The sequence below is a fragment of the Anticarsia gemmatalis genome, chromosome 19 (genome assembly GCF_050436995.1).
Source record: "Anticarsia gemmatalis isolate Benzon Research Colony breed Stoneville strain chromosome 19, ilAntGemm2 primary, whole genome shotgun sequence".
NCBI lineage: Eukaryota > Metazoa > Arthropoda > Insecta > Lepidoptera > Erebidae > Anticarsia > Anticarsia gemmatalis.
The window spans coordinates 9080790-9098956 of record NC_134763.1 but is presented as its reverse complement, the minus strand read 5'-3'; the positions used below and the strand labels follow the sequence as shown (position 1 = coordinate 9098956).

The 18167-nt window shown below is 35.2% G+C and overlaps 1 protein-coding gene across 4 annotated transcripts in view; it reads left to right on the top strand.

Annotated features, from left to right (window-relative positions):
* The window catches only part of KrT95D (phosphofurin acidic cluster sorting protein KrT95D), a 183599-nt gene that overhangs the window by 148514 nt on the left and 16918 nt on the right, over positions 1 to 18167 (top strand). For all 4 annotated transcript variants that reach the window (XM_076127161.1, XM_076127158.1, XM_076127157.1 and 1 more), the window contains 4 exons: positions 12004 to 12231; positions 15110 to 15203; positions 17186 to 17345; positions 17741 to 17880. In XM_076127161.1, coding sequence (XP_075983276.1) covers positions 12004 to 12231; positions 15110 to 15203; positions 17186 to 17345; positions 17741 to 17880 — 622 coding nt within the window. The remainder of the gene's footprint in view (positions 1 to 12003; positions 12232 to 15109; positions 15204 to 17185; positions 17346 to 17740; positions 17881 to 18167) is intronic.

The window sequence follows — 18167 nt, the reverse complement described above, 5'->3', positions numbered from 1 at the left end:
GCATATTTACAACTTTAAGTGTCTATTTCACAGTTATGAAATAAGTGTTAGATTACCCAGGACTTTTGTTTCAGGAGGTTTAACCCTTACCTCATTCCCTATGCCCAGCTATGGGAAATTAAAGGGTTAAAAAAACTAGATAGATAAAAAAAAACTAGATGCGTATATGCGGATAAATTTTATCAGATAGTTATCTTAAAGCAGTGTTGTTAAAAATGCTTCAGTTTGTAGCGTTGTTCAAAATACAAAAAATATATAGTGATTAATTATTGTTCCTCATTACATTTTCTAAATGGGTAGCAGATCCGTTCATATAATTACGTTATTTCACATCTAGATTTGAATTCCATAAAGCTGGCTTTTCATTTTAACTAGGCAATATACAGTATTACGAAGTAGTTATGCTACGAACGTTAGTGAATTCCCTCGAGAGCACTGCCACTGGCCGATAACCAAGTTTTCAAGTAAAGAGCCAGCGAAATACGGGCTGTATCTGCTTTAAACCTCGTATTCCGTACTAAATGCTCATATGAGGTACTCGAATATATGATTTAAAATGGACAAATGTATACGAACATTAGGAAATTTTAAGGGGTGCATATTATTTTAGTTTTTTAAATTAGCATTAAGGTAACTGTGTAGGCATTTTAAGCAAATTACGAAGATATTCCTTCTTTACCAATATTCCTCTGTCTGACACCACCTGAATCATCTGCAATAGATGGACACGGGCCAATGATGATGATGAACTGAGTAAAATCACTCTTGTTCATTTTGGAATTAGGCAGAAATGTTTATACTAAAAAACGTTCTTGTACTTATGTGTTTTTTAACGATAAAATGAAAGCCTTTAAATAGCGATGAACATGTTTTTGACTAAATGGGTAATTTTCTCTAAAATATTCGTATGTATAAAGCAACCAAACCTCCTTTCACATGTTTGGTAAATTAAATAGGCCCGACAATTTGTTAGGCTGTAATAAATTTATTCCAGGGAAACCATTACCCCACAAAAAAGCTTTTTAGACGCTTTTTACAATAGATGTTTGTTCTGAAACTCTTTGCTAATGTATTTTTTACGTTAAATGGGCTCTGTAAATTGAATTTTCGGTTGAAAATTAACGGTAATGGCGCTATCGATGTAAGCGTTTACGGTTTTTATTTGTAAACATTATTAAGATCACGGGTTATAAAAAACATAAATATTATTTTGTGAAATAGTAAGTGTATTAAAGAGTTATAAAATGTGTAGTATTTTTATTCGTGTTAGGATTGAAATTAGTGACTGTGTTCTGCAAAGTTGAACTTATAGATATTGATAGAGAATAGTGATAACAAAATACTGCAAAAGAGTTTGTATTGCTTAACCTATATCATTACTTTAGCGCTAATATTAAGCCCTGTTTTGAAGCCTCCTCTGAAATTGAAACCATAAACCTAGTTTAATTGTTAAGGCGGTTGACGATACACCAAACAACAGTAAAACTTTATCACGATTCAATTTATCGTCATACATCAAGACTAATACGTTTGCAACCATGTCTTATCTCTCTTATATATCTTTCTATCTCTCTCTCACTTCCACTATGTTTATATATCTATCTTTGTCTACTAAGAATTTGATCAGTTAGCCTTTAAGTTGTAAAGACTTGACACCGAGTTTTAGTTTGTCTTTGAGTCTTGACATCGGGAACTTTCAAATATAAATACGGTACAAGAAGTTTTCAAAGTGAAGAGGCGAAAACTACTGGTAGCGTCTGATTAATTACGTCTTAAACGAAGTTTATTAATTGAGTTACCCTTAGTATCTCCTTTATTACTTTTCAAATGTTTCATTAACCTACCTTTCCTTTTGAAATATCTGTAACATACTGGATGGGATTTATCACATTTGTTTATTTTTCATTTATTTTGGTTGACTTACAAATGTTGTGGCTTCATAAGCTTAATTCACTACTTCAATTATTTTGTTCTGTATTATAAAAGTTTACTATTTCTTTAAGAATTAATAGTAAATCTAGTCAGCTAGTCAAGAAGCCATTCTGTCGCGCTCAGTAATAATTATTTCTTTTAATAAAAGGTGCTGCTATTGATCTTTGCACATTATAACTGATCATCATTGAGTGATGAAACGTGACTATTGTACGTCTAAGCAGACGTGAATTGTCTACTATCTTAGTTGTTTATTTGTTGATACTAGAGATAGATTACACTTTCACCGATTGCCAAACACAATCTAGCAGTTTATTAATGAATGCACATCTGGTGCCAAATCAGATTAACTGAGTATAGCACTATTTGTGAATACTTATACATTGTAGGTAAGTGCTTTATTTCATTACTAGCTGACCTGCGCAACTTCGCTTGCATCACATAACAGAGAAGGGATCCAAATTTTCCCCGTTTTTGTAACATTTTTTTATGGTACTCTGCTCCTGTTGGTCGTAGCGTGATGATATATAGCCTTTAGCCTTCCTCGATAAATGGGCTATCTAACACTGAAAGAGAAGATTTTTCAAATCGGGCCAGTAGTTCCTGAGATTAGCGCGTTCAAACAAACAAACAAACTCTTCAGCTTTATAATATTAGTATAGATTTAGACGTACAGATAGAAGGGGCCAAAAACTTCCGTTTTAATAGTAGAGACTCGCATAACTTTCAATTCAAAACTCATACTTGCGAAATCAACCACGATTTGATAGACTATTCTTACAGTAATTCTCAAATAGAAATATGACTAGCAGTCAAAACATCACGCCAATCTAGTTAAAAAACATTTTTCTCAATGTGTTTTTGGCAGAGTTGGCTTGCCTTTAGGATCGCTGCTATGAAATTGAACATCAATCAAAATCTCCCATAATTAGTACGTTAAATCAAAACATGAGATCTCGATCTAACATTTCAGCCATACTAATGAAACATGAAAACTTTATCTTATATCTTAGCTATAGAGATCAATAAAGCACACTCTCTTAAGTGAAATAAACCACGAACTAAATATACCACAGTGAGTCAGACTGCTCCAGTTGCAGTGAAAAGCCTAGCGCCATATACAGGCAGGCCGGTCGATCCAGCACACTTTCTAACACTACACATTGACGCACACTCGTACTGCGAGAGAACTGATAAGTATTTATAAGGACTGTTCTACCCTGTCGTGTGGTTAGTGGTCAACCTAGTGTCAAAGGTGTTCAAGCCGCCAGAAAAGGCCTTTGACATGGCTTTACATAAGAGTATATACAGAAAAAGCTTACTCCATGAAATATTTGGCTTGAGAATCCTGTTGGGTGGAGTCTAGCTAAAACATCAAATAAAACAAGGTGAATAATGTAGTATTGCGTTCGCTATTTCATGTATAAGTTGTTTTTAGGAGTTACTGAATTTAAAATATTTCTAGATACTATCGATGGTTATCTTTCTTTTTGATTTTTTCTATTTAGATTAGGTTGATGGATTACCGTCGGATGCAATCTTAAAAAATAACCGCTATCTTTCTTTCTTAGCAATCGATAATTATCTAGTTCTTAAACCCACGTTAGTTTTTTCTTTATAGAAATTCACAGATATCTACCCTTTCGAAAGAATAAAGTTTAGACAAATAAAGAGCTAGGGTTTATTGGTAACCAAAGGTACAATAAATAAAAGGTAAAAATTCTCCCCTATACCAACTTGCATTGTGCCAATAAAAAGCGTTTTTAAAGCTTAAGCTTTGTAAAAAAGCACATAAACTGCTGTAGTTAGTAAAAGTTGTGTAGCCGGTGCAGGAAAGCGGCAATGAAAGTTAAATGATGAGAAAACTTCGCCATTGGCTACATTGAGCCGTCGCATAAGTGGTAGTTACTGGAGCTAGTGGCGTGTCCAGACGACGCGATTAGTTAACTGCGACTGTACGATTACTCTAGGCTGTTAATCGTTTAAGCACGATGCGGATGCGAAGCATACAGCTGCTTGCTAACTTAGTAGCAAGTGATTTGAGAATTATGGCAATTAAAATGTAGCTTTAGGTTTGAATGGAACCGAGATTATTATACAGTTCTAACTACGGTATATTTTTCATAATCCAGACTAGTCTTTTTGATGATTAGCTTTACAATAAAGTTCGATGGATTTAAAAATAAATTTAAATTGTAGTGCATAATTTCGGATATGGTTTCTTTTCGTACTTTTTTTTATTATGAAAGATAATCTAAAACCTGAAAGCGTCACCGCCAATGGTATACCAATCTATCTATCTGTCTATCTTGTCCACTAGCCATACGATAGATAGATAGATACCAATACTTTCTCGTTATTAACAAAATGTTAGTGAATTGAAACTACTAGACATATCCAGGAATTCTATATTAACAATAGTTGACCCGCGCAACTTCGCTTGCGTCACATAAGAGAGAATCGGTCAAATTTTACCCCGTTTTTGTATCATTGTCTATTGCTACTCTGCTCCTATTGGTCGTAGCGTGATGATTTATAGCCTATAGCCTTCCTCGATAAATGTGCTATCTAACACCAATAGAATTTTTCAAATGGGACCAGTAGTTCCTGAGATTAGCGCGTTCAAACAAACAAACAAACAAACAAACAAACTCGCCAGCTTTATAATATTAGTACAGATATGTACTGGTTCGACAATACTTGTTTATTAGAGTGTTGGTATCCGTGAGAGTTCCTACGTGTCGCAGGAAGCGGGAGTCGGCCGGATGTCTGAACCCGGTCGCACTGATTGCGTTGTGTGCCCGCTGGGGCCAGCGACCGACCGCGGTCGATATTTCACCAGCCTTATATTCTATTTGTTATTGTTTAGTTCGTAATGGATATGTAATAGATAATGTGATTTGTTACGGCCAATACGATTAAATAGGTTAGACGGTAATTGCATTTTTGACGAAGAAGCAGCCATTTTGGCAGCAAAAATCTTGAAAGTACGTATGATTGAAAACCTTTATGACTTTATCTTCGTTCTTCAGAAAAAAAATACAATTTTAGAACAGCTTCGAGATCAGTTCTCAGTTAAGAAATAAATAAATGTAGTTTTGTTTCCATAGTTGTAGAGTAGGACAAAAACAAATTTACAGCCAAAATATAACAAATCCCAGGTCTCATTGTCACAGTAGGTGACTCCGTACTTTTGGCAACGTCTCCTCTTACACGGCGCCAACAAGGCCGCTCCTTTATTATAAAAGAAAGCACCTTTAAATCACAAAGAATTATAAGGTATTACAAACGTTTCTCGTACAAATTAATGTATTTTGTTGTTGAATGCGACATATCTGTAACGGTACGGCGACGATGTTACTTATTGTCTCCTTTTATTTTCGCGAAATTGTCTCGGAACGTTATTGATGTGCAAAAACAGATTTGGTTATTCAGAAACTAAGATGTGACAAAAAGCTTACGATTTTTTTGGAACTGAATCAGACTTTTCTTTGAATAATTTTCTTTCTTGCTCTTCGTGAATAATCATTTATATTTTTCTATTTATGCTGTAGTGTAGAAGGTAATGCCAACCATCTTCACGTTTGCGCCAATTATCCCTTTTCTGTACTACTTATACATGAAAAATCTTCGACTAATTTCAGAATTTCATTTTAGATAAAAAGAAATTATAAATAGACTGGAAGTCTTTCTAAAGTCGCTAAGTTATTACCAGAACAGGCTTTCACAATCGCAAGCCAAACCAAATTATATTCAAAATAAATTCCCCAGTCAACGAGTTTCCTCGAATCAAATCTCAATTCACGACAGCTCACAAAAGATTATAGGCATTCGTCTTTATCCCTTTTGAATTGGACCGAGATATATTAGAGTTAGTAATAAAATTTTCTCCTCACTCGGTACGAAAATAAATTGTCGCATTTGCAAGATACGATTCCAAGTGAATCTGTTCTCTAAGAAACTTTTCTCGGCGGGATAGAAGCGGTTTATGCTCCATCTATTTGTTTTATTGTGGAACCACTTAATCTGGTTTATTCAGATTTCGGAGTCCCAGATGGTTTTAAAGAGACTAAGTTTGATGAATTCTGAAGTACGCCTTTTATAGGCAAAAGATTATGGTAATGAAGACGCCTAAGTTCTTAGTCAAGTAACGAAAATATGTTTTCATTTTTGTTGCTAAGTTCTGCCAGCTGTTTAGATGGGGTGGTATTTCGATAAAAATGTACTGTAATGATCGGGTGTATTGTAATGTACTGAAAATTTTTTGTGAAATTCTTTTGTATTTTTAGCAAAGCAACCTACCTCCTCTTTTAATCTTTAGTAACCTGGCTCTACGAAAGTTCTTTAAAATCCTATTGCCCCAAAAATGGCAAGGCTTTTCCAAACTCGTACACATGTACAAATATAGGTTATTTTAATTCCGCCGAGTGAGTTGTACAAATGTTTGCGATTCGACGTGTCGTGTCTATAGGCATGTAAGCATGTTGGCATGTAGGCATGTAGGCTCTACGTGTAATCTTCCAGTGCAGTGGGCCGATACGTTCACGTGTCCTACACATTTTTCAAACGGGATTACTTTTATTTCAGACGACGGTTGAAGATTTATTCGTATGCATTTATTTATAGATGAAGTCTGTGAAGTTGTTGTTTAAACTTTTGTCTCTGGAGAGGCTTTGAACGAGTCTAAAGTAATTCGAATTTTATCAATTGCGAATAACTTTATAATTCAACTAGCTGACCCGCGCAACTTCGCTTGCGTCACGTAAGAGAAAATTAGTCATAGATTTCCCCGTTTTTGTAACATTTTTCGTTACTACTCCGCTCCTAATGGCCGTAGCGTGATGATATATAGCCTATAGCCTTCCTCGATAAATGGGCTATCTAACAGTGAAAGAATTTTTCAAATCGGACCAGTAGTTCCTGAGATTAGCGCGTTCAAACAAACAAACAAACAAACAAACTCTTCAGCTTTATAATATTAGTATAGATCGACGGTCCCTACGTACATTCCCTCAAGTGGTACTTACGGGATTTGCATTTTTTGTTTCCGTGACCTTCCGGTTGTCATATATTTTCGATTGATTAAAGAAAAATTAGTAAAAATGCTTTAATTCTACCCTAAATCAACACTCGACAAACCCCAGAACTACAACACTTCCAATGTAAAATGTCACTAGTGAGAGTTAAGACATTTTACATTGGCAAGTCAACAACACCCCCGCGCGCCTCCCCCGTAACTCCCACATGCGGGCTTGTTGCGCTCGCGCAAAAAAGAAAATGAAAAATGTAAAAGATAAAGGTAAAACCATCAAAATATCATCAGGTAAGTTGAATTTGACGTTGTATTTTATTGTACCTTCTTTAACTTTAATTATTAGTCAGTAAAAAGTTTATTTTTAATTACATTATCAACTTAAATTACTTTTTTGGTAATCTAAACGAGCTTTATTCAATTCCGACGTAATTAGTCGGTTTTGGTAGTGACGTTATTTTACTTGGGAATGTTTTGAATCAAAAAGTCTTAAGTGTTACATAAGTGTTTTTACGTGGGAGAACATATACTACTGTTTTAAGTAACTGCCACTTAAGTTATTTTACATCGGGAATATTTAATTTAAAATGTAAGTAATTACCATTTCTGTTATTTTACGTTGTTTTTTGTTATTTTTTTCGGGTCCATTTTCGCTAGCATCAAAAGATGAACACTAAGATCTGGCTCAAATCCATGCAAAAATGAGTCCTACGCCACCCTCGGCTCCATTAGCTTCAAATTTGCTCGGTGATAAATACTGTCAGATTCAAGTATAGCAGAAATATTAGAATCGCCACAACCGACGTCTTCTCTTTGCCTCCAGGGGGTTTCTCAATCACCTTCCGAACATCGTGTTCCTTCATGGACTCCAACTCCCGCTTCATCGCTGCTATCCACTCATGGCTATCAGGTCTTCGAAGGACTTCTTTGTACGAACGTGGTTCTTCCTCTAACTTGCATGTACTGTTGTAGCAATATAGTCCACTTTGTACGCTACGAAGCCTATTCCTCAGAGGATACCTAGGCTCTTCCTCGATATTCACACTTACTGTTCTGACTCTTGTATCACAATGTTCAGCATCAGATTCATTTGAATTCACAGGCTCCACAGATTCAATACAAGAATCTGTATCCACATCTGCTGAGTCTGAGCTCTCCTCCGCATCTTCAATACTGTCTGGGTCTGTCAGACGTGTTTCGTTCTCCACATGCCTCACGAAGTCTTTGAAAAAGTTCAAAGCTTGAGACTTCTCCCTGAGAAAGAAATTTACTAGTGAAATCGTCTACTATTACGAACATGTTACGAGCTCCACCATAAGAACGTTCCGACATGGGACCACACAAATCAGCATGTAATAAACTGAGTTTGTCTTTCGCTCACCTTGCTTCACCCTTTGGAAAAGGTAATCTATGTGCCTTGCCTCTTATACAAGCTGCACAAGGTTCCATTACACTTTTACCTCCAACCTCGATGTTAGGCAACTTCCGTAAATTATTCAAGTTAACATGCCCTAATCTACGATGCCAAAGTGCCAACGAGTCTTCAACTAGAACCGTAGCCAAAGCACCATCTACAATAGCAAAACAACAACCTGAGACTTCACTAGCAGTAACCACAAGTTTACTCGTTATCTCGCTTATCGATTAGTGAAACATCCTACAGCCATTAGAATCAAAAATAACTCTCCATCCATTCTGTACCAACTTAGATACCGACAAAAGATTAACTTTCAAGCCAGGCACAAAGGAACAATCTTTTACAGTTAACAAAACTCCTTTCACATTAACTATAATATCTAGTCCATTGAAATGTTACAAGAGATTTACATTTATTAGAGGACGCAATTTTATTTTTGGAACATGTAGGGGGGGTCAATAGAAGCTTAACTTGAAGTTTGTGGGGTCGCCGCCCTTGTCCCCCGGCCGCCATCTTGGAAAAGGGGGTGGAAACACTTTTTTCGCTATATCTCGGAAACTATGCGTCTTACAATAAAATTGTAAAAGCATAATTTGTAGAAAATTATTTTGTCTACAAATATGTCTAATAACTTGTTGCCCTAAATTAACAATTAAAGAAGTTATAAGCAAAAGAATGCAATTTTTTTTATAACTTTTTTCTTGATTGCTCTAACTTTTTTTAGCGACAGCCGCGCGGATGGGTCTCTGAGTTTAAGCTACGCTTGCCGAGGTTGTTTGGTGGATGGGTGACCATCTTAGACTTATCGAGTTCCTCCCTGTTTCGAAAGGCACGTTAAATTCTGGGTCCCGGCTGTCATTTTCGAAGATATTTGATAGTCGTTAACAGTACTCAGAAGCTTGAAAATCTGACAACCAGTCTTAACGAGGGGTATCGTTTTATATCCCAGGTAAATGGGTTGTGGAGGTCAGATAAGCAGTCGCTCCATGTAAAACACTGGTATTCAGCTGCATCTGTTGAGACTGGAAGCCGACTCCAACATAGTTTGGAAAAAAAGCTAAGCTGATATAAATATATTAAAAAAATTAACTCAGACCAATCTTGTAGAGTATTTTTCGAGAAAAAATTTGCCCTATATTTTTTTTTAATTTCATTAATTAGAAACTCAGTAACAGCGCTCCGAAATAGACCAGATTCGGAAGGAAAATTTTTGTAAAAAAAATTTCACTATTTTGCTTATAACTTTTTAATTGTTAATTTAGGACAAAAAGTTATGAAACATATTTGTAGGCAAAATAATTTGCAACAAATTATGCTTTTACAATTTTATTGTAAGACGCATAGTTTCCGAGATATAGCGAAAAAAGTGTTTCCACCCCCTTTTCCAAGATGGCGGCCGGGGGACAAGAGTGACGACCCCACAAACTTCAAGTTAAGCTTCTATTGACCCCCCCTACATGTTCCAAAAATAAAATTGCGTCCTCTAAGAAATGCAATATTCGGCCCTCAAATTGTAACATTTCAATGGACTAATCACCTTTGCCTTCACTTGACATTCTATCATCATTTGCACACGACACAACATTCTTATCAGTAACCTTAAAGTCTCTAAACCACTGCTTCTGAAAACTCATGTGTGTCGAGGCTCCACTATCGAGATAAAACGTCGAGGGGCTGAAGGATGTGTGCACCGACAGTGAACACTTGAACAGCATAACGCAACTTTCTTCGACTTCGAGGAAACCGTTGGTAAGCGTGCACCACATCCTTGTCCAGCATCGGGCAATCGGACTTCTTATGACCTTTCTTTCTACATTAAAAGCAGTTGTTTGTTTTGTTTTGTTTCTTCACTACTAAAGCCGAGTTCGACGAGGATTCATTTGAAGAGCTCTGAGCGCTATCTTCTTGTAGAAGCTTTTGCCGAACATTTTGAGAAGTAATCTTCATTCCTGAATGCTCTAGTGCCATCCGTAATGGTCGGTAAACATCAGGTATACCGCGCAAAAGTACCACGGCAACCAAATCGTCATCGAAACTTTGATTGATTTCTTTACGCTTTTGAGCGTGACTCATGACAGCAGATCGGTGGTTTTCCAGCTTCTCATCCAAGAGACAATTCATCAGAGTTATGCGCCTATTTATTCCCTTGTCTTCAAAAATTATTGTCAATGCATCCCACACTTCTTTTGCGTAAGTAAGATATTGAACATACGGATACAGATGAGATTCTAAGTAAAGGCATATTAACGTGTATGCTTCTTGATCCTTCTAGATCTCGGCTTCATCATCCTTCTTTGGAAGTGTTGATGTATACTTGAAACATTTTTCTCGAGCAACCATATTCAACAAGTACCTAATTATGATTGCTCAATATTATTACTATGTAATATTTTATATCTTTATGATGAAGAAAAAGGTTGCCTATTGTGAAATTAATAAAAAAAGTTTATAAAATATTTCTTTTTATTTTATTATCAGCCCTTACCTCATGGCTTCCAGTATGAAAACACCGTAATTCAATATTATACTCAACGTAAAATTTAGTAAAAGGCAGTTACAATTTAGATCGTTGTTCAATCCCCCATGTAAAGATCAGTAAGTACCACTTAGGTAAATGCTAGTCGGAATGTTTCCGATCTAAAACGACGGTTGTGACCAATGGAACATAAAATGAATATATTTTAACGTTTTTATTTTATTTTCTCATAAAAGACAACAAATAAAGACTTCGTGCAAAATTTCATAGCTCTGCGATTGATAGAACTTGAGATACAAGTGTTTGAAACTTCAAACCGCTCTCCTGTAAAATTTGCGTTTTGCAATTAGGTTATTGTACGTAGGGACCGTCGAGATAAGTACTGGTAGTAGAAAGATCAAAAAATCTATTAGGGTTTTCTTATGGGGATAATTAACTGTTATAGATATCGATTATCATTAACTGCTGATGGATATATAAGTATGGTTACATCATAGAGGCTTTAGCACTTGAGCACAGTGAACCAATATTAATAAAAGTTTCTACAGCACTATTCTAGACTTCATATTTTAAATATTATGGTAATAAAGAGGCCTCCTAAAAGATTGAGTTGAACCTCACTCAATATCGTACAGTTATAAATTACGCAAGTGTTTGGTGTACGGATTTAGAATCAGTGCCGTTGTTATCTGTAAACATCGCTAATGACTATGTGTTCCCATTACAATTTAATGACTCACTTTCATGATCTTTGCTAACACAGGAATTTGGCTAAAATAGATTTTACCTATTTTTATGACCTGGTTATTTGTTAGCTATGAGTTTGTTTGTACCTCTATATTGTTGGTGACTTTTTGACATTCACAGTTAAACTAGTATTTTTAGGTTTCCTATAAGTTAGTGTGGTTTGTAGGTGATACCAAATCATTTAGGATTTCAATAATGCAAATTTATTTTCGATCGTTGGTCGCCTCTTTTTAACAGGTTCCATGTTTCTGTTTTTGTTGCGGTAAATTTTCAGTCGTCTGCTAATTTTATGTGAGCAATATTTTTAAAGATTATGGAACAGTCTTAAAAAAAATTAAACGTCGTTCCTGAATCTATGGACTAATCACATTAAACTAATCGAAAAATATTTATTTTCAGGCTATGCACACTTCGAATAACGCGACTGCGCGTATGTGGTGCGTTAAGCGAGACGGGTGGTGGCGCGGCGGGCGGCGCGGGCGCAGGCGCGGTCATCCTCGCCGCGCGCATGCACAGCTCCAAGCGCACGCTGCGCTCCAACGACATCGCCGTGCCGCCGCTTGATGTCGAGCTCGACCTGTGCTTCTCGCTGCAGTATCCGCACTTTGTTAAGAGGGATGGAAACAGGTTCGTATAGTTTAGAAGTTAAATTTTCTCTGATAATGATACTAGAGTTATTTTTTTCCTTCATCATCTTAATTATTCGAGTAAGAATTTTTATGGATGGTGTATTCGGAAAGTGTTTAAAACTGTCAATATTATTCCCATAATTGGTATAACGATGGGAAAACGAGCCCCATATCTTATTAACAAATATAACAGACTTGCTCAGGTTAACCTTCTGCAAAACCGTTTCGCAACAAGTTCTTAAATGTAACACATTCAATTCAAGTAAAACACTTTATTATCAAAATGTAGGTCCTCATTTGCTCAATTCAATATTATTATATGGGAAAGGGTCATTATATTCAATTAACGAAACCGTTTACATTATGCAGGGATATAATGGGATTGGGCCTCTAAGTAAACACTACTGGAGCTAATTTTATGTTTAAATTTACACTACCTTCAGCCTGCGACATCCGTCCGCATGGAAAAATATCGTAAAATATCTGTGCAAAATTTTCTCTTAAACCATTCAATAACATTTTTGCGTAATAAAGTAACAGCCGTCTTTGCGTCTAAACGAACAGTCCTTTATAATATTTAGTAGAAGACTTTAAGATCACTATAACGTTGTTGTAATGCAATATTTTACATTACAACATATTGTTATAATAAAATAAAGTTGCGGCTGTCTGTCTTTCCGCGATGAACTCAAAATCTACTCAACGTATTTTCATGCAGTTTTCACCAATAGGTAGAGCGATTCCCTCGGAAGGTTTAATTGTATAACCTGTAAAGGTTTCGTGTTAAAGCAAGCTTTTTCCTAACCGAGCGAACCGGGGTGGTTTTTCTAGTATATACATAAACCTATTAGCAGCACATTAACACAAAACACTAATAAAAATGTGCACAGCGCTATAAAACTTTCACACCACTCGTTATTAAGACATTAATCTAGATTCGCGAACAGTATGCGTTTATGTGTGGTTTTATTTGGGTGTTAAATAACTATTTATGTATTGAGGTCAAGGATAAGTAGTGTTATGCAAGCCTGTTTAATGGTTTAACTATTGTGTAAGTAAATAAAGTAGGAACGGATAGTAATGCCGCTTCATGATACAAAAATCTATCCAGATAAATGGTTATATTGTCAGTCTTGCCATTATTTTATGTTGTTCCTACTGTCTATTCTCAAGGATTTTATCACGTTAGTCCTATTACTAATCAATAGTGTAATGATAACATTAATCTGGCTACCATCTGTCTTTATTTTTACATATTTATCTCAAAAAAATATTTTTACCCAATAAGAAACAGAACAATAATATTTACCTTATTTATGGAGTGTAGTAGGAATTGTATCTGTCAGTATACAAAGATTGTTCTATACAGTCTCATTGAATAACAGTTCAGTATTTCCGTTACGCATAAAATATTCGCTGAATAGAATAAAAAATCAATCTATTTCAATCTTTATCCAACACTAACATCCGATAGAGCTATAGTTTCTGTTTTCGTGAAACATAAAATACAGATTTTATTTTATTTGAATAGATAACTGTTAGCAAGTTATACAAATATTTGTATGAACTAATAACTACGGCGAGATTCGAAATGGTATTATATTGTTTTCAATACTATTGAGAAGTTTACATTGTTTACTGTTAGTATAAAATTGAGAACGTAAAAAACAACAACAACCAACAACATACTATTTGATTTGTGATTTTATCTATACATATAAAAATCAAAGTCCTGACTCATTCACTAAGTCACCAACGCAGGGCCCAAACCCCTGAACCTATAAAGCTGACGTTGTTGCTTTTATATCTTTGAATAAACATATTGATTTATTTATTGCATCGTGTTTTATTTTTGATTAAGTGTCTCACTTTTGTGCACGATTGTACTTTAGCTATTCATACGAAGATGTAAAAAAATGGGTCCAACGGAACACGTTGTTTAATAGGGGGTCCAATGGGCACTAAAGTAAAGGCAAAATCCAAGTTTTAAGGTCGAAACGGCACATGGAGGTCCAAAGGGTCATGATAATCAGTGAGGTCCAAACTTGGAGGTCCAACGGGTACGCAGTCAATTGTATCGATTGGATTGTACTAAACTGTTGTTTTATACTTACGTAAGATTCTTTGTTTTTATGTATTTTAACAAGACGAAATATTTGTAAATGTTCCGATCTTTATCCCAAATTGCAATTTCTTAGTTCAAATTGCAGAAAGCAAGACCCACCGTCCTTATTTTCGGGGTTGAGTTCAGTTAGGTGCGTTCTATTTATTTTTAGGAAACCGCTAGTTTTCAAAATTTTGGCTGCAATGACTTTTGCAAATTACTAATACTCTTATTTTTCTTTCGAATAAGAATCCCTTACATTAATCAAAAAAATAAAAATCTTATTCTGTAAATTGCTTGCATATAACCTTATAAGCACACTACGTACTAGTATCTAGTAATTAGAAGAAAAAGAAACGTCAACAAAACTCGTCTACACCACACATGAGCATTCGACCTAAAAGGCATACACTTTAGTTCAGACAATAAAACTGGCTATAATGATCTAATCGTGGTTTTATCTGTGAACAAAACGCATTAAACTTCGCCGACTTCAGAACTTTCCGAACATTTGTTTGTGATAGATTTAGTGCAAACTATTACTGATCGTAAAACTATAAAGAAGCATGTAGAAAACTTGGATCTTTCTAAAATTGACTTTAGATTTTTCAAACACATTAATTGAAATTATAAGTTTTAAATACTTTAGACGTAGAAACCTAGTAAGAAAGACTAGCAACTGAGAATGGAAGTCCTGATAAAGACGGTGTATTGAGTGCTTATATTTGTGTGTTCATGTGTTATGCTTTAAATGTTATTTGTTGTATTCCAGGTTGCAGATAATGTTGCAACGTCGCAAGAAATACAAGAATCGCACCATCCTCGGTTACAAGACACTGGCCGAGGGCGTCATCAGGATGGACCAGGTTTGTGTACAATCTTTAATTAATATTTAAATAGAAAACGCGAACAAACGGCGCTTATCTTTAGTGGTCCCTACACCATTACTTTTGTATTAAGCACGATATTTGAGTTATTATAATTTATATTTTTCTTTTCTGATCATATTCCTTTTCTTGGGGCCAACTAGAAAATGGCTTTTTTAAATAAGTGCTTTAGCCACTCCGAGTAGTTCAAATTATCAGCTTCATGATTTCGTTTCGTGATATGTCCTATAAATATAATTACTTCTAGATGGTCTGAATTTGTCATGCTCTCCAACAAAAGATTTATTGGAATGTTACTGATATGCCGTTTTCATTCCAACTCGCGGGCTATCTGCGGCGAACCACAACGGGTCACAAACGACTGAAATATAAAGTAACGTTTTAAATTAAAATAGACCATTGACTTGTTTGAATATAAATACTGCACTATAAATTAATCGGTTCTGTGTTCTATTATAAAAAAATATTAAGTTAGAAACTGGCAGATATCGTATTAGTTGTAACTTGACGAAATGTTGAGTCTTGACTTGAATATTCTTAACTTCTTAACTTCACTAGAGGGAATGGGGGACGCCCCAGGAAGAAATCAGATTGTAGATTTTGGGATACTCATGGATTTTTTTCTTCCTACATTGCTACGTATCACACTGTGTCTGCAAAGCGTCGCAAAAAACTACGGTGTATGTACGCGCCCGTGTGTACCAAAACCTATTATTATTATTCGTCCATACGGTTATATTAGTAAACTGTCTGTAAACTTAGCGTCACATATTATAAACATATTTGATAAAATTCCTCTCAGTTGACTGGACATCCATAGATAAATCTAAAATTAGATCTGTAATTGTTTGCGCCTCATTATCATCGGGATGTCTGTTACTCTAATTACTGACTCACGCAATTAAATACGTACTTGTACTTAATACATATGTGTTATGTAGTTTGTTTATATATTCATTTGTCGTCCATTTTGACCTATATTTGCTTCATTATATTATTAAACTTGTTAAAGTTCAATGACCGGTATGTTCTCAACGTAATTTGTTGTGAAATTGCGGAAAAGATAGTTAATATTTTAATAATCAGTATTTATTGTATAATTGCTGTTGGTTTATTGAGTTAATTGAGGATAATTTCTCTAACCTCTCTATAATAAGAACGTTATTTTAATACTATCTCTCTATACGTTATAAACAAACTAATAACCGATACTATAAATGAACAATGCTGTTCTGTGTTCTTTGCCTACCCCTATGGGGAGAAGGCGTGATTTTATGGATGTATGCAGTGTATTGCATAAACACATACACGCATAGATAATAGAAGACTCCCTTTTGAAAAATAAACGACTTTGGACACAAAAGTGTGGCTCAACTGTTTTAAAAAAAAACTATCTACACTTGCTGTTGCCATGAAGTAATCATACTTTATAATTTATATCAGTTACATAAAGAAACGCCTCAATATGCCTAAATAAAGGGTTATAAACTCAATTCTAAGGTTAAAGGTAAAATGTTGGCTGTACAAAGTTTGCCGACCGTTCTAGGAGCTAGCTCAGTACCCTCGAGGATGTTTGCGTTTCAGGCGAAGACGACTTAATTAAGAGTAATGACAACAAGACCGGCTACAAGTTGACTCGGCTGAGATAAAGTTCGTTTTAGGTATCAAGTTGAGAGATGTTGCAGTCAAAATCAAAAGGATCTAAATTAAGAGAAACCTATTTAGGAAATATCCGTTTTTGTGTTTTTTTTTATTAATTAATTATGCCGCTTCAATAGTTTCAATCAAAAGAACATTAACATCCTTAATTGATTAAGTTAACCTGACTCTCTCTGAACTCTGATTTATTTAAGCGTTGAATACATATATTTGCTCATTAAAAACTTCCAATGAAAAACCTCACCGATCGACGGATTTTTTGTAGGTTTAAATATAATTTATCCTCTATCTTTTTTATGCAGGTACTACAACGCTCAATGGACATGGAGCTTGAGCTGACCGGCGTGGGTGGAAAAGTAGGCGCTGCTGCGGGCCAGCCAGTCGCCAAGCTCACCATCACCGGCCTCGCGTCAACCCCCGTTGACCATGACACTAAGAATAACAACACTTTGCTCATCACAGGTCTGTACAATTGCAAAGATTTTTAAGATTCCGTACAAACTTATCTTATCCTATAAGTACCGGCTTGTAGCTCGCTGACACTTCTACCATTGTTAATGCTTTGTATCGCCAGACTCCTTTTCATACTAGAGGTTCTAGAGTTGAGCCTTGTGTTGTTCCATATAAAAGAGTAAGATGTAGGTATTTCTTCAACAGCAAATGGTTTTCGTTTGCTTAGTGCTAATTTTTTATTGTTAAGTTTTAAAACATAATGAAATATAAGACTTTGTCTATTTGATTCTAAACTAAAATACTCTGATTAAGTTGATCAAAGGTCTTATAAAAAATATAAATTACTAAGGGTGGATCAATTGATAGTTTTAGATATCATGCCATAACATGCTTTATTTTTCTAGAACGTGGCTACTCAGACGAAGAAGAAGAAGGTGAATTCAGCTCCGTAGAGGAAGCTGAAGAGATGACGTATGGAGCACCAGCGAGACGCCGCGCGCACAGACAACTAGCGTTCAACAAAACTGATCTCTCTTACACCAAGGTAACAATTATTATATTAGAGAAATTACTAGAATTAAAACAAAATAAATTATACTTGTAGTAACTAAAAGATAGGAATTTTTACTATATAGAATAATAGGAAAATAAATGTAGTCATAGGTAATACTCGCGGGAAATATTTGTCAATCTAAAGGCTAATTGTATTGGCATTTTTAGAATAAACTCTTTTAAAATTTTGAAGACAAAGTCACTCCCTTGTGGTCTACAGATATTTCCATATTTTTATGAGTATTTTTACAATTATTAAAGTCCATTAAATAGTGTATT